The 17,694-nt window shown below is 48.2% G+C and overlaps 1 protein-coding gene across 1 annotated transcript in view; it reads left to right on the top strand.

Annotated features, from left to right (window-relative positions):
- Window positions 1–17,694, top strand: part of SUSD4 (sushi domain containing 4) — a 134,673-nt gene that overhangs the window by 32,329 nt on the left and 84,650 nt on the right. The window contains exons 3-4 of the mRNA XM_010852837.1: window positions 7,266–7,312; window positions 12,840–12,852. Coding sequence (XP_010851139.1) covers window positions 7,266–7,312; window positions 12,840–12,852 — 60 coding nt within the window. The remainder of the gene's footprint in view (window positions 1–7,265; window positions 7,313–12,839; window positions 12,853–17,694) is intronic.

Here is a 17,694-nt window from a genome sequence, read left to right as displayed (position 1 = left end):
CGGATCCGGGTGATCTCGTGGGGGGACAGGCAGGAAAACAGACGACCCCTGCGACAGGGGTATCTGGCAGGCCAGGACTGCCATGGCTCTTGAGGATACCTCTGGATTTTATAAATTCACAGGAACCACCTTTCTCCAAAGAACACCGGATCATTACCATATCTGCTTGGGGATGAGGATTTTGCATATGAAACATGTATATTTTAGCTATCAAAGCTGCTTTTATTCCCACCCTAGAACAGATAGCACCTTCGTGCAAACCAGGTTAAAAGACCATGTTGTAACACACAGGAGGTTAGCTGTATGAGGTCACTCATGTCTTTTTCGGGAAGACAGCTTAGGCTAGGTGATGACTTTATGTCCCAAACAACGGAGGTTGAAAAAATGCTCCTACAGAGAGCCTGGAAGCCTTGGAGGTCCTCTCTCCCACTGCAGGCCTTTTGCATGGGTTTTCTCCCCGGCTAACGGCCTTACTAGTTCGCAGGACTGAAAGAGCCCTCATGTCACCTTCTGTGGGAAGAGGTCACACTGTTTACCTCTGATCTTTGGCTGGAACCTCTGAGACCCAGCCAGAGCCCTAGAGGTCAAAGCAAGTTGAATACCATGGCCTTTGGATGGGAGCCCCTTTGGATTATTGAAGACATGAAAGATTGAGTGTCGACAGCGCCTTCCTTACCTTTACTCTCAAGGCCTTCTCTGCAGCTGGATGGGCTTCCTGCCCCTTCTTTGACCTGAAGCAGACTGCAGTTTCCTTCACAGTGTGACATACTCACCCAGCTCCCTACCCCAAGTGAGGCCTCGCGGGGTCAGGCCATTCCTCTGGGTCTGTGGAGGTGCCCAGCGCCTCCCCTTGCCCCCTCGGAAGGACTGACAAGCTTGTGGCTCTTTTCCAGCCTCCAGAGCCTGAATCTTTTGTCAGTTCTGGGAGGCAGGACCAGTTTGCCTAGAGCTGCGGTGTCCTGGGAAAAGGGGTGCTGGGCCAGGCGCGTGGCTGTCCTGGTTCCCAGATGGACACGGTGTCTTAACTCTCGGCACGGTTCGTTCTTTCTCCGGGTGCTGGGCCTGGCGCTGAAGCTCATATCACAGCCAGAACTTCCCAGGATTGGCCTGTATGTAGTCCTCCTCAGGGGATGTGATTCAAGCCAGGTGATTGTGGACCTCTATTACTTGCAGTTCTTCCAGGCCCTGATGGGTAAAGGAAGACAGCTTTAAGGAGATAAAGGATTTCTGTCATTACTCTGTCAGAGGAAGGGCTGGTTCATGAGAGCCCCTGTCCCTTCAGCTTTGCATATTAGCATCAGCTTCTCTCAAAGACTGTTGCAAACTGCCTGGAACCATGTGAGGGCAGGAGTAGTGGGCAGGCCTCAGGACTGGTTAATCCTGGGGGAGGGATGGGCCAGGCCCTGCTTCCCGGGCTTCCTGTGCGCCCTTAGGTATACAATTCACAAGTCATGTTAGTGAAGTTAGTGGTGTCTCAATGCACCAGAAACCACTGGGGAATTTCCACAAAGATAGACTTCCTGGACTTCCCAGGTGGTCCAGTGGTTAAGAGTCCATCTTCCAGTGCAGGGGATGTGGGTTTGATCCCAGGTCAGAGAAGTAAGATCTCACATGCCATGGAGCAACTAAGCCTACACGCTGCAACAAAGATCTCAAGAACCACAACTAGGACCCAATGCAGCCAAATAGATGTATTTAAAAAGTATATGTATCTATTTCTTGATCTCGCCTTCAGAGACTCTGGGAAGGCAGAACTGGTGGAGCTTGGGAATCTGTATATTTCACCAATGCCCTGAGATTTTGATGGGTAGCTATCTAGGTTTGGTCACCCTTCTCTAGTAAGCCTCTCAGTCCCACACCAGATCTGAGAGGACTTCACATCCCCAAGAGAAGGTGACCATAGCTACACCAAATCCCAAGACAAACTGGCCAGTGGGAGATGCCACCTTCACTCTAGCAGGCAGGGTAGGAGCCGGCCAGGTTGGGTTATGGGGCCCTATGTCCATCCCACCACTGTCCATCCTGGCACCTCCGTCCACAGAAAAACCTAACATCTCCCCTTTCAAATAGAAACCCTTCCTGGGTCCTGGCCCTGCCCTACTGTTCTCCCTCTGCAGCCGAGCTCCTTGAGTCATAATCCATATTTAGGCTCCTTGTTCACTTCCATCTCACTCTTCAATCCATAGAGATACAGTTTCCATCCCCACTGCCCTACTGAAATTTCCCTGATAAATGTCACCACCTGAAGACCCAGAGCACCAAGTCCATGCCCAGTGTGGGGTCTTGTCTGCTGTCCTCTTTCTTGAAATCCTCTCTTCCTGTGACTGTGGGGACATCACTTTGTTGCCAGTTTTTTGGCCCTCTTCTCCTCTGGCAACACACAGTCTGTCCCGTGCAAGTTCATCTAGCCTTGGGGCTCGAGTTACCACCTAGAGCTGGGTGTTTTTTTCCCACTCACTCAGATTTTTTTCCTGGACCTGATGGGGATATGCTGCTACCTACTGGACACTTCCACTGAGATGTCCTCCACATACCTCAGCTTGTCTAAAACTCAGTTTTACTCTTTTCTCAAAGTGCTCCTCTCTCCAAGGTCCCCATCTCGGTGACTGGCGTTCTCTCTGCCCTGGCCCCACAGCCCCCATTCCCACCTTCTCCCTGTTGCTCCTGGCCCACTCTCGAAGCTGCCTGGTGCATTCTCTGCCTCCAGCATTGCACCTTCCTGTCTGTCCCCCCTACAGCTAACAAAGTTGTTCCAAAACACATCTGCGCCGTCATCATTTTCCTGGACGGGTCCTTGCAGGCGGACTGTAACGGAAGCCCCAGCGCACTCTGTAGGCTGCACCTGCCTCCTCCCGCCTCAGTGTTGACACCCTCTCTCCTTTTTTCATATTAAATGCCTCAGGGGTTCCTGGATACTCTGTGCAGCTCTGATGGGTCTGATTACAAGACCAAAGACCTAACTCTACCTCTGAGAACAGTGGCTCCCAGCCTTTACCCTACTGGATCCTTTTTATTATCTTCAACCCACTGACTTCATGCCCTAAAAGAGAGGGACTGTCTTTACTCAGCAGTAGTTCATTTATTTCTCTCATTTTTTTTTTATTAAACATGTATGTGGATGTGAATATCAACCTTTTCACCAGCTTGTATTTCCAATCAAAGAAGCCTGGATTTTTATATTGGTCTATGCGGATTTGTCCTGGATAAATGTACTATTTCCATTTACCTTTTTAAAGCAATGAAAAATAGTTCAAGCATTGCCCTGGAGTCCGGGGACCTTGGGTGGAACAGATCTGGTCCTGCCTGAGAAAGAGGCTCTGCCTAGAAAGGAGGCTGGGCAGGTGCTCTGAGGGACTCCTGTGATCTTTCTTAAGGGATTTGATGTGCTTTGGCCTCATTTTCTCACTCTGAGCCTCCTTTGTTTTTCCTTCTGTTGATGCCAAAAACAATAGCCCTGCCCCTTGCGCACAAAAGCGACCCTGAGTGGTGACTCTGTAAACAGATCATGTAGCAGGTAAGCACACAGCTGACGCAGGCGTGGGAGGGGGCGTATGACCAGCCAGTTCTGTACGCAGCTCACAGCCACGGGCAAGTGATGCTGGGCTGCCGGGCTGCCGTGTCCTAATTGCCGTCTTCTGAGCAGATGGCTGACTCCGGGGGTGTGAAGGTTTCTGGAGAGCTTCTGTGATTCACACCCAGTTGTAGCGAGAGCTCCCATTTCCTCCCACCCTGTTGTCAGGAGCTCACTATTTGTCCCTTATACCTCATGCTAAAATTAGCCATTTCAGGTCTCATCTCCTTGACAGAGTTTGTGAGGAGGCTCTAAAGTAGCATGCATGCACTCATGCATTCTACTGATGCATTCATCTGAGCACTGAGGGAGCTATGGTGATGGAGATAGATACAGCCTTCCCTCATGGAGTCTGCAGTCTAGATGAAGAGGGACAGGAATACAGTAACAAAGAAGCATGCAGAATACCAACGTATGGACACCAAGGGGAGAAGCGGAGGTGGGATGGATTGGGAGATTGAGATTGGCATTGACTGTCGGTACTATATATAAAATAGATGACTAATGAGATCCTACTGAATGGAGCAGGGAACTCTGCTCAAGGCTCTCGGGTAACCTAAATGGGAAGGAAATCCAAAAAAGAGGGGGTATACATATATGTATAGCTGATTCACTTTGCTTTACAGCAGAAACTAGCACAGCATTGTAAAGCAACTAGACGCCAATAAAAATTTCTTAAACAAACAAACAAAAAGAGTTAAAGAAGTTATCCTGGCTGCTGTGTAGAGAATATGGCAGGAGCAGGGCTGGAGGGGCAAGACCAGGTTGGATGCTGGGGGGCAAAAATAGCCTGTCTTACCTTCTCTTTGACAGAGGATGAGATGGTTGGATGGCAATCACCACCTCAATGGACATGAGTTCGAGCAAACTCCAGGAGATAGTGAAGGACAGGGAAGTCTGGCATGCTGCAGCCCATGGGGTCGCAAAGAGTCGGATACAACTTAGTGACTGAGCAGCAACAACCTAACCTTCTCTGTGACTCTCTCACCGGGTTCCAGGTTCTTCAGTGGGGAGGGGGATGTTTCAGGAGTCACAAGCTGTAGGGCATTATAAAATCACACCTTCACCAGATACTGTTTGAGTACCTCCTATGAGCCAGATACTGTGCTCAGCGTTGGTGAGATGGAATTGGCACCAGATTAGGAGTCAGAAAAGCTGGGTCCAAGCCCACCTGGAATATGAGCTATGTGGATTTGTCAGGTCCATACAGAAAAGTATGTCTGTATCTGCAAAAAGAGGGTAATGAGATAATACCAGTGAAAGTATTAAGTAAAAGGTTATGCCAAGTATAGACATGGTAGTAGTGGCTGTTTTCATTAAGTTAGTTTCTATCTTCATCCATCAGTTTTCTTCTGGGTGAAATAGTCATCGCTGAACCTCAGTAAGAATTAAGGGCAGCTCATTCTTTTATAGAACCACTTTGGCAGTATCATTTCTATTCAGGCACCATTGTGCTTTTCTTGATGATTCTAATCAAATGCTAATTCTTTGAGCAGATTTCAACTTTTCCCTGATTGGAAGCAGGTTTGCCTTTAGTAGTTGAATGTATCTTTCTTATAAAACAGTTTTGAATAGCACATTTTACTCTGTCAGACTAAAGCTCTCCATTACAGTCACCAAGACGCTATTGCATAAATGATTATACAAATGAATATGCAGATTCATACAAGTCCATGGGTCCACTCACCAAAATTCTCACCTGTTAGGTAATAGACAGGCAAGGGTTTTAGAAAGCATGGAAACCGTGACCTCTGGGCAGAGGTTTAACCTGGGAGAGAGCGGGCCCTTGCACCTCCCCGCCCTGGCCTGAGCTCTACCCCTCTGAAGTAGGCATTGTCGACACTTCTCATTGTTTATGAGGTTACCCTCACATTTCTAAATCATTTGCTTACAGGGATATCTCTTGATTTTTAAAACTTGCATATTAAAATTCTTAGACATTAACTATCGACTTCATATGGGCTTCTCAGGTGGCTCAGTGGTAAAGAATCCACCTGCCAATGTAGGACATGTGGGTTTGAACCCTGGGTCGGGAAGATCCCCTGGAGTAGGAAATGAAAACCTGCTCCAATATTCTTGCCTGGAAAATTCTATGGACACAGGAGCCCAGTGGGCTACAGTCCATGGAATCACAAAGAGTTGGACACAACTGAGTGACTGAGCACACACCCATATTGACTTCATATAGGAGGTTTCCTTCCCCAGTACCCATTCTTTCTTCTCTCAAGACAGTTGTCTCCTAATTTTTGTTTAAATCTAGTCATGGTTTGGGCTTCCCTTGTGGCTCAGCTGGTAAAGAATCCACCTGCAATGTGGGAGACCTGGGTTCGATCCCTGGGTTGGGAAAATCCCCTGGAGAAGGGAAAAGCTACCCACTCCAGTATTCTGGCCTGGAGAATTCCATGGACTGTGTAGGCCATGGGATCGCAGAGTCAGACACGACTGAGTGACTTTCACATCACATCACATCACAGTCATGGTTTACATTCTATTGTCTTGGTAAGTATTTTTCACTACTAAGTCCAAAATTATACTAAGATAACATTTCCTTTTTTTTTTTCCAGTAACTTTTTGTTTTCCCATGAGTTAACCATCACTTTGTTGGTGTTTTGTTTTAAAGTATTTCTGTGTCTCTATAATGAATTCTTCCCTAAATCTCCAAAAGAACTCGAAATCCTTCATAATACTACTTTCTGTATGGTTAAACGCAATCAGTAATCTATCAATCCCATTTTCCCCCCACTGGAGACATCCTTCATGGAACCCTCCCGCTACCGTCCCAGTCTGGACAGCCTGTTCCCCAGGTCTGCTGCCCAGCTGTCTTGTGGTTTGTCTGCCCTCCAGTGTTGGATTTCCTGTTTTCTAAATCTGTGTCTTCTCATTTCTTGGGATTACGCCCTGATTGTTTTTCTGCATTACTTTCTATTTCTTTGTGCATTGCCTTTTAAATTGGAGACTTCCTTGACCACTCGTGATTAAGGTCTAGACACGTAGGGGGGTCTGTGTGCACAGGTTGTTGTTGTTGTTATTTAGTTGCTCACTCTTTTGCAACCCCATGCATTGTAACCTGCCAGGCTCCTCTGTCCTTGGGATTTCTCGGGTAAGAATACTGGAGTGGGTTGCTATTTCCTTCTCTAGGGGATCTTTCCAACCCAGGGATCACACCCATGTCTCCTGCACTGGCAGGCAGGTTCTTTACCACTGAGCCACTTGGGAAGCCCTGTGTGTATAGATGGGGCTTGTCAATTCCTAGGCATCATTGAAAACTGGGCTGGAATTTTAGCCATTTCGTTGAGGATGAGGGGAGGTGGTTCCTGACTGTCCACATCTGTAGCATCCATAAGTCTTTTCTCTGTGGGTGTTCATTTTCCCAGAGGAGAATCCTCTGATTTCTCACCTGGGGTAGGGATGGGGAGATTCACCTGAGTGCCACCTTTCCATGCCACCTTTCTTAGAGAGGGTGAAAGGGCAGTGAGGAGGGGTGTTTGGTCTAGATTTACACTTTCTTGTGGCTGCTCTGGGTCTTCGATTTGGTGATGGGCTTTCTCTAGTTGCAGCGCACAGGTTTAGTTCCTGCTTGGCGTGTGGCATGTAGTTCTCTGACCAGTGATTGAACCTGCATCTCTTGCATTGGAAGGTGGAGTCTTACCACTGGACCATCAGGGAAGTCCGTAGATTTATACTTTCATTGAAGCCCCTGTTTTGTGTCTTGTGCTGTGCCTGGTGTCCCTGAGTCTCCAAGTCTGGGTCTGCCACAGAATGAACCTCTCCTCTCCTGCTGTGATGGGTGATGGGTGGTCTCCTGGAGGCCCCAGCCAGGAGAAGGGACCTGGGTCTCACTGCTCCTCAATACATTTCAGCCCCACTTTCTGCAGAACCTGATGCTTCCAATTGCCCGGCCTTTCTGGAGTTTCATGGCTCAGAAAGAGCTCCCCTTATTGTACTCATCACAGCTCTGCTAACTTATCTATCCACTTTCCATTTTCTTAAGAAATTAGAGACATTTTTTGCATTGTTGCTTCTCTTGTTCTCTATGTTGTTGGGGGTTTACGACGTTTTCCAATCCTTTATTTTCATTTCTGTGGCATGTTCGGAAGGAGAAAAATTATCCACGTGTTAAATGTGCCAAGATCAGCAAGAAGCCCTAATTTCATTTTAATTTGTTCCAGAATAATTTTTTTAATTGAGTGTGTAATAGTACCAGACACCGTTCTAACTGGTTGATGTGTCTCATCTCTCTGAATCCGCCCGCTGGCTCTAGGAGGTCCTGATGTCCCTGGTGTACAGCTGGGGACACTTAAGCAGAGAGAGGTTTAGTCATTGCCCTGGGAGAGTCTGGGTTGAAGCACCAGTGGAGTCTAAGGTTTAACTGCTGCCTCTTAGGAAGGAGAAGGTGTCTGATCGTCCTGGGATAGTGATCTGGGCAAGGTGGACTGTGGGGACAGTGTCCACCCAGAGTGCTGGGGGCAGTCATTGGATTGGGTCCATTGCAGAAGACGGCCAAGAGAGCCACTGTGAAAAATTTTCCCAGTCTTCCCAGTACCCTGTTAGCCAGAAGGAGCTATGAAGGACAGGGGCAGGACAGGGACAGATCCAGCTTCAAACCACCAAGCTGTGGGAAGAAGTTTTAACCCCTGGTTCTATTTCCGTGTGGTTGAAGAAGGAGAGGCTTGTCTGTGGAGGGTCTCATCTTCCTGAAGTTACTTCCAATCACTGAGAATTGCAGAATAACTCACTCGGCATGGTCGGGCCATGTTTCATTGCCCAGGATGTGTATTTGAAAGTTTTGACTCCAAATTACAGCCTTAAAAATAACGAACGACCTCTAGTCGAAATGGGCAGATCCTAAGAAACTTTATGTATCTTGGTGCAATGAACTAGGAAGGCTGATGTGAGGTAATGCACAGTGCCTGAAAATTGTTATAGATACCAGCAGCAGTAAATATCCAATTTTTGCAAGAGAGCTCACCGAAGTAATTTAATCCCTCTGATGCTTGTTGGAATTCAAGTACCTTGTCGGAATACAGATATGCCACTTGCACACATACTATAATATTTTCTGTAGATGTGTGCGTATATGGTCATGTCTAAAACAAGTTGCTTTGAGGGAGCCTAGCCATGCTTCCTAATGATACCCTCCAAATATTTTATGAACTACATGTTAGGTATTTTAGGACCATGCAGAGCATCTCCTGATTGGCGTTTGAGGACTGGAACTTGGCAGCTGGAGAAGAGGGGAGCTTGTACCGGTGCCACCCAGGTCCTCTGTCCCTGTGACTCAGCCCTCTCTGAGGGGCTTCCAGGTAGCAATCTAGAACCGCCACGCTGGGATTTTATGAAGCTGAGTGTAGGTGGGAGGTCAGGATGGTAGAAGGACAGGAAACTGGAATTGCCAAGTGTCCCTTTAGGGTTTGTGACGGACTCACTGGCTGCCTCATCCACTGGTAGTTGTCTTCTTGTTACTTTTACTCTTTTTAAAAAATATGCATTTATTTATTTTGGGTTGCACTGGGTCTTTGTGGCCGCACACCAGCTCTTCTTCAGTTGTGCTGAGCGGGGACTACTCTTTGTTGCAGTCCTCGGGCTTCTCATTGCAGTGGCTTCTCTTGTTGCAGAGCACAGGCTCTAGGTGCATGGGCTTCAGTAGTTGTGGCTCCCGGGCTCTAGAGCACAGGCTCAGTAGTTGTGGCGTGTGGGCTTAGTTGCCCCGCAGCACGTGGGATCTTCCCGGACCAGGGATCGAACTCATGTCTTCTGCATTGGCAGGCGGATTCTTAACCACTGGACCACCAGGGAAGCGCCTGCTTTTACTCTGGTTTTCAATACAATGTGGATGTTTCATCATTGCCCTTCAGCAGGTTTGAGCTGGTTTCTTGGCAAGGACGAGGAAAGCCGGCATCCTCCTCGGCATCTCTGCATCATCAGCACCAGGCTGGGGCACTGGCTCCTGCCTGCGGGAGCAGATGGCTTGGACGGAGTCTTTCCGGCCTGGCTGAAAAAGGCACAAAAAGGTCTGTAAATTGAGACCTTTCACAGTACGCGAGTGAGTCATTAAGGTCAGGCCCCAAGTCTTAGGCCCCAAGAATATCAGTTGTGCCTCACACAGTTCATTTCAGAAGTCTTGGAAATAACTCAAGGACTTTCCAGGAGGCAGTGTGGGCCGACTGTGGCTTCCAAGCCAGGCTCACATTGGTTTTTCTGAGGCCCTTTCGGTGATGCTCAACTTGGACCACGTGGGGACATGGGTTCAACTGTGTTTTTGCTGGAAATGGCAGTGCTTTGTTGGCATACAAGATTTCCCAGCTGGCTTGGAACTAGAAGAATAAATGCTCGGGTAAAGCTTGCGTATAGGGCTCAGTGGCTCAGGGTGGAGGTTCCGGGCTAAGGAGCAGGTCTCCGTTGGATGCTGGAATTGGAAGTCTAAAGGGCCAAGTCGAAGCCATTGTCATGATTACTCTTGATTACTGGCAGTGGCCACCACTCTGCAGTTATAATTGCTGATGCCATCAGAGAAAATAGTATGACTCTGATGTTGAAATGCAGGCAGAAGAACTGAAGGGGTGACCATTGAGTGGATCCATTAATGGGCTTTGGTGGCCCTGTTCCTGCCCTGCAGCAGGACAGCCACATGGGTGGCATTCCTCCAGCAGGGACCTGACGATGTGGGGGAGGGAGGCTCAGCAGAACTAGCTTGTGGATTCAGGCATTTTTATCGGAACAAAGATTGCAAATCACCATTTGGCAGCACTTCTCGCTCTATTCCCCTCCCTCCCTGCCATCCTTACATCTTTTATGTCCAGTGGTTGAGTACTTCTGTGATGAGGTGCCCCTAGCTGGCTACATGGGACTGTTTTCCCATAGGACTTGCCTGTTTTTTTTTTTTTTTGCTTTAAGCCCACCAGCTACAGTGGCTAGCACCCTGAGACTAAATGCTGCAATCAATTATGTCTACAATCTGTTTACTTGAATTTGTCTCCACTATACTTGAACTTTGTGGCTCCTGTTGCCTGGAGTGCTAACTGTACATTAGCTGCATGAGGCTGGAGACACGCAGTTTTATTTCTATTAATGCCAGGAGAGAGAGAAAGTTAAAAGCAGTAACTAAGACAAATGGTGTTACTATTGGCAGATATTCCTTTGGCTGTCAGCTAACCTATTTTATTTTTCTTAGTGTGGACTTTATTTTCTTCTTTGTTGTTTTCTGATTCTGCTTCCTTATGACTTAAAATTTGATGGAAATAGGCAATGAGAGTCTTAGGAAAGAATAAAGATATTTCAGGAGAACTGGGAAGGCATATTAAGCAGGTGAGAGAAGGGAGGCCTGGGGAATTTTCCAAACAGAAAACTGTTATTTCTTAAATATGAAGTGAGAACAGTGATATGTGGGTTGTGGTTTAGTCAGAAATCTAGCCCTTCAAGTTCTGGACCTTTTATGGCTTTCCCTTGCTACTGCATGCCAGTGTGCTTTTAATTTAGTGGTGGCAGCAGAGAAATTGCAAGACCTCCCCAACTGAGAACGTGCCTAGGAATCAAATGAGTGTGATAATGAGGATGAATGTGAGTTGCTTTTCCAAAGAAATACAAAAGGAGAGTGAGTTGTAGTAGTATACCCGAAATAAGAGTCTCTCCTCTCTCTTCTCTCCTTCCATCTGTCCATCCACCCGTTTGTCTGTCTGTCCATCCAACATGCACCCATCCACCATCTACCCATCTATCCACCCACCCATCTATCCATCTGTCCACCCATCCATCCATCCCCCCTTGGTCCGTTCACTAAATCAACTTTTACTGAGCTCCGCTCATGTGAGAGATGAACAGTAAGAACTTGAGAGATGTAAAACTGAATCAGGAGTGTGCCTCCCAGGAGCTTAGAGCAAGAGATGATCACAGAACACACGTGACTGTAAAATGGAGAAAGCGATAAAGGAATGTGTAGATGAAGTGCTGGGGAAGGGGAAAGGAGGGCAAGTTACCATCTTGGCAAAAAGGATTTGGCGTGTGAACACACAGGAAAAGCAGGGCAATTTCAGGCAAAGGTGTTTTCAAGTTTTGGGGAAGATGATAAATTATTGTCAGAATAGACAGCCCACAGTCATTCTTGCTCACGTACTGATTGAGAATGGGATACTTTGGGGGAAGTGAAGGCCTTTGTGGATAAAGAGATTGGAGGATTGGAGGCCACTGTTGAGAACTCTCTTTTCTCTCCTGCACACCTCCCTGTGGACCAGAGCCAAACCAGAAGCTACCCCTCAAGAAAATAGATTTTCAGCAAACTGGTGCTTTCTAAATGGTTACAGGGTTTGACCATGGAGACTTTGTATGTAAAGGCAATATCTTATTGAGCGGCAGAGGCTGGTACCAACTCCTGGTGACAGGGTTGTACAGGTGGCCGCAGCTTTACTCATCCTGGCTGGGCTCTGGCCTGGGATTTTCACGTCTCCCTTTTTCTAAGTACTGAAGGCTCCCTGTGGGTGAGCAGCGCCCTGTGCCCCTTATCGAGTTAGAGAAACCAGGGAGAAAGCAGAGTCTGGGAGCCATTCCCCAGGAGCTCAGCAACCTCGTGGCCCCAAGCATGGTGGGGTCACAGTTTTAACCATGTAATAGAAAAGCCCCTTTCTCTTATTCTCTATGTTGAATGGGTGAACTCATAGGATGAGTTAGACGTGGTTTACAGGAAATTGTGCACATTGTTAAAGCTTGGTATAAATTATGAATAAGCTCTCCTTCAAATTCTGTAGAACTTCCATGCCTTCCAAAATTAATCTCCCCTGCCACTCTCAACTGGGCTCAGTGGTAAGGAATATGCCTGCCAATGCAGAAACCGTGAGTTCAATCCCTGGATCAGGAAGATCCCCTGGAGAAGAAAGTGGCAACCCACTCCAGTGTTTGCCCACGAAATCCCATGAACAGAAGAGCTACAGTCCATGGGGTCAAAAAAGAGCCGGACGTGACTAAACATATTTCTGTTAAAGTCATGTGTTTTCTGAATTTTTTCTTACGGCTAAATTCTATCAAATGACAGTATTAGTTGGAAATTCTTTTCGTTTTTCATATGCGTGTTTTTTTTTTTTTTTTTTAATAAAGATCTCAGCATAGGGGAGGGGTTCTCTCGCCTCTCTGAGGCAGACAGGGGAGCAGGGCACTGATGCTAACCCAGCGAGAGTGGGCTTTAATGCCAGTGCCGGTTGGGGATGACCTCCGCGCAGCATTCAGAGTTCCTGATGCCTTGGTTGCTTTTTCTCCCTTGGCAAAATTAAAGTCAGGGAAGCAAGGCTTCCCAGGTGGTGCTGGTGGTATAGAACCTGCCTGCCAATACAGAAGGCGTAATGTGGGTTTGATCCCTGGGTTAGGGAAGATCCCCTTGAGGAGGGCATGACAACCCACACTGGTATTCTTGCTGGAGAATCCCATGGACAGAGGAGCCAGGCAGGCTACAGTCCACAGGTCTCAAAGAGTTGGACATGACTGAAGGACTTAGCATGCACACACCAAACGAAGGCCAAGTATCCTAGGCCCATATCGTCTATGCTGTGGCAGTGGGTGTCACAGAGACACACAAGAAAGAACCCCAGACTGCAGCACAGTGCACTGATCTTGGGGTGGGACGGGCGAAGTATGTGTGTTTCCAAGTAAAAGTCCTGCCGCTGAGAGGAACAGACGCAGTTACAGTAAACCACATTGATGGTTCTCCCGCAAGTGCCCCTCACCGCCTCATCACTCTTTGGTATAGAGTCTGGGTTCAGTCCTGGCCCCCTCAAGGGCTGACGTGACCTCTGGGTGCAGGGGATCTGGAATGTGTTCATGGTTCTGAGAAGGGGCAGGCTGGCTTTGAGCTCTCATCCTCTGAGTCCTCACCCTGGGCTCCAGGCATCCTGCTGGCATCCAGGGCTAGAGTTCACAACTGATGACTCTGGTGCTGAGGTCCCTCAGCCTTCCACCTGCTTTGATGGGTCTACCTACTGAATCTCGCCTCGCTGTCCATCCTTTGCCCGACTTGGTGGTCCACCTTGCAGCTTAGGTATGGAGCCTCCTCTCTTCTCCCTGTGGCAGCTTCAGGGTACACCGCTGCCTCTCAATTTTCAGTTACTTTCCAGGTCCACCTTGGGTCCCTTCATGTTACCTGGAAGCCCAGGGACCCTTGTGGCCGCTCTCCTGGCCCCTGCCTATCAGATCCCTGCACACACCGCTGCGTTTCCTTTCTGCTCTGGTTGTCATCTGTTGATGCCAAGGCATCTGCAAGGTGGTCCTTACCCAGCATCTTGAAAGGATGCTGGAGAAAAGTGCCCTCAGCTTTTATTCTCTTCCCTTAACCTCTCTCAGTCCTCCATTTCCCCCTCCTACTTTTCTCCCCTCCCCCTTGATGTTGAGAGGTCAGCCCCAAGGAGAGGAGGAGCAAGACTGGTGCTGCCCTTACCCCTCCTTATCTCCTCCTCTGACCCCACCCACCCCTGAAGGTGGCAGGGGGCTGCCTTTCTCTCCATGCCTGCCTCCTTCCCTCCCTGGCCTTCCTTGCTGCTCTGCTCCCCTCCTTTGAGGAAGACTTAGCCGTAATTGTGTGAAGGCTGCAGGGAACATGATTATAAGGGAATGAAAAATATGCCCATTTAATATTTTCGATATGTTATTCCTATTGCACAGATATAAATAAAGCATGCTCTGTGTCCGTGAAAAGCTCACTTTAGCTAAGGAGATAGATTGATAATTTATAATTTCAAAATAATTTGATAAATGCAAGGACTGCCATCCAGTCCTCCACGCCTCCCCTTACACACACACACAGACACACACATGTGCACGCACATACTTGAGGCCCCCTACCCTTCTAATTACTTACTTTAGGGCTTTTTCCAGCTTCTTTCTTGTGTCACAGTTATTTGCATACAGATCGTAGCTTCTAGAGGGCAAGAGCCTCAGCATCTGTTTGTAGCACTTGGCACAGTGTGCTAAGTTTATTCATTTAAAAAACAATGTGTTAAGTCCTTCCTGTGTATCAAGCTCTGTACTTGAGGCTGAGATGACCAAGATAAATAGAACAATGAACTCTTAGAAACTCATAGTCTGGATAAAGGTTCTCAATAGATTTCAAGGGGTCTGTGAGTTTAGATTAGAAAAAAAAAATCACCTTCTGATTTTCACTAATCTCTAACTGAAGTGTACTTATAAAGGCAGGAGATTGACCAGAATGATACCAGTCGTCCCTGTGATTTATCACCAGTAGAAATGACAGATATTTCATACAACTTATAGTTGTGGCAAATATCTCAAAATACCATTTATGTTCATCACTCCTTCAAAATAAGGGTAATTATGAGACCCAGAAGTAAATCTTGTTATTTGATGTGTTAAAGGAAGCACATAGATTACCTTATCACATATCTGTTCTTGAGAAATGTTTTGATAACTGTATTTTAGTACGATCAGTTTCCTTTAAAATCCTGTGCATTTTATTTTATATGTTCTCAAAACATTGCATTGAGAAGGGGTTCCTGGCCTTCACCAGGTTGCCAGAGGAATAAATATGTGATCTAGTTGGGTCAAAACACACGTGACTAAATAATTATAGCAACACAATTAGTGCTGGGCTGGTGATATGAACATGACGTTGGGGAGATACAAAGGAAGAAACAAACGTCTTCCCAGAAGAGGTGAAGGCTACTCAGTAATGATGGTAACAAACAGCAGCATGTATCTATTGCTTTCCAGGCCCCAGGCAGAGCTCTGAGTACTTTAGATATCAGATTTCCTTTAAACCTCCTCCTAGGGGGCTTCCCAGGTGGCGCTAGTGGTAAAGAACCCGCCTGCCAATGCAGGAGACGTAAGAGACGCGGGTTTGATCTCTGGTCAGGAAGATCCCCTGGAGGAGGGCACAGCAACCCACTCCAGTATTCTTGCCTGAAGAATTCCATGGACAGAGGAGCCTGGCAGGCTACAGCCCATAGGATCACAAAGAGTTGGACACGACTGAGCTGTCTTAGCATGCACGCAGTAGCCCTGGGAGGTGAGGACTTCACTGTCCCCATTTCACAGATGAGGAAACTGAGGCCTGGAGAGGTTTATTGGTTTGTCCCAGGTTATACAGCTGGAGATGGGCTGATTCTGGGTTGAGGGCAGGTTCTCAGATGCTGGTATTTGTGTTCTTCTCTGCGTGTGTGCTGCCTCCCTAAGTGTTGCAGAAGAGCAGGAAGGAACACTCAGGGCTGGAACCATAGCCTGGAGCAGGCCCTGTGCTCCTTCCTGGGTCGGCTCACGTCAGCCAGCGTCTCAACAACGTTGCTCTGGTGTCACCACAGCACGAGGGCCCTGCCTCCAGTCTCACGGCCCTGTACCGTGAGCACTTCTGTCTGAGGCGGGGCGGGTCCAGTGGACCTGAGCAGTGGCCTGATCACAGCGGGCGGGGCTGCCGATGCAGCCGCATCTGTGAGGGCCAAGACCTGGGGCTGGGAGGAGGAATTGGGAGAGCCGCCCAGGTGGAAACCCATAGCATCATAAACCATGTGGCCTGAGAAACTCTTACAGTGAGGCGGGAGCCTTGCAGACTTGGAGGAAGCCAACTCCGGAAAAACCTGAAGGAAATGCCACCCCCAACAAAAGCCGGAGCACCGACTAAATGGTTTCAAGGAGATTCAGGGCAGGTTTGTGAGCGGGAGGGGCTGGATCCAGTGACAGGGGGGCACGGTCCTATGGAAGCGAGACCTGTCCCAGGACAGCAATTCCTGAGCCCAGGACTGTTGAGGGAGGAAAGAGACGTCTGCAGCGACAAACCTTGTCCTCACTCTCGGAGGCTGTGGGGAAGAGGGCTTTTGATAGTGTGGCCTGGGATGAGGGCGCCTGTGCCCCGAGACCCTCAGACTGAACCAGCTATTTGCCTCTCCCTGGGGGAGTGTCTCGGAGAAGGTGATGGCATGCCACTTCAGTACTCTTGCCTGGAAAATCCCATGGATGGAGGAGCCTGGAAGGCTGCAGTCCATGGGGTCGCGAAGAGTTGGACACGACTGAGCGACTTCACTTTCACTTTTCACTTTCATGCATTGGAGAAGGAAATGGCAACCCACTCCAATGTTCTTGCCTGGAGAATCCCAGGGACAGGGGAGCCTGATAGTCTGCCGTCTATGGGATCTCACGGAATCGGACAGGACTTAGCAGCAGCAGCAGGGGGAGTGGCTGGGTGCTGAAGGTTAGATTCAGCCACTTCCATTTTTAAGGACTCTGCCCCGTTGCTCCATTTCCCCCCAAAGAAATGTAGATGTCAGCAGGCAAACCCACTGTCCATGGGGATCTCTGTATGGCACCCAGGAGGCAGAGAGACGGGCCACCCTGGGCCCTGCTTGTGTGGATGGAACCACAGCCCCGGCCCATGGAGGCTCCAGCCTCCTCCTGGTCTTGTTCCTGGTGCTGAGACCATTCAGCTCTGTGGCACCACACGTGGGTGTTGGGGCCCTGTCTCCTTTCTTCCTTCCTTAATCTCGAGACCAGAGTTCCCATTCGCACCCACGCTCCGCATCATCCCCGTGATGATGACATTAAAATCAGAGCATGGCAGAGACGATGCCGGGCACTGCATTGCTAGAGACACACAATTTCTTGAAGTGGCGTGGGCACAAAGGAGATGAAAGCAACTTTTCCTACTTGTGCCTGCATTTTTAAGGACAAATTATCAAATTCCTCAAAGAAACCATTAAAGAAAAAAAAAAAAAACCTCTTCCAGATGAAAGAGGGCAGACGGAAGCTTATTGAGGGCATCATGCTTTCACTCACATGGTGGTTCATTGAATCCTCACCACAACTTGGCCCGTGTTAATTTGGTTTTGCTGATGAGAAAATGGGAGTCACAGAGCGAAATGCAACCTGTCCAGCCAGGACCACTTGGCTGACCACAGGCAGGGCTGGATTCAAACCCATTTCTAATTGACTTCAAGCTCTGGCCTTCCCCACTGTCCAGCCCACCCCCAACACTTCTCCCTATGAAAGGAAAGAGGTGCTTCTGAGCATATTTATACCTTTGTTTTCTTTGCTGGTTGGTAATGTCAGTAGGGAGCTTTCGACTTTATTGAAAAACATAAAGAATTGCAGATTAAAATTCAGCAAGAAGAAACCTTCCTTTAGAAAAGATGTCAGCGCTGTAG

Source organism: Bison bison, unplaced genomic scaffold (assembly GCF_000754665.1).
Source record: "Bison bison bison isolate TAMUID 2011002044 unplaced genomic scaffold, Bison_UMD1.0 scf7180017864317, whole genome shotgun sequence".
Classification (NCBI taxonomy): Eukaryota; Metazoa; Chordata; class Mammalia; order Artiodactyla; family Bovidae; genus Bison; species Bison bison.
Note: the sequence above shows the minus strand (reverse complement) of the source record. Positions and strands in the feature narration are given on the sequence as shown.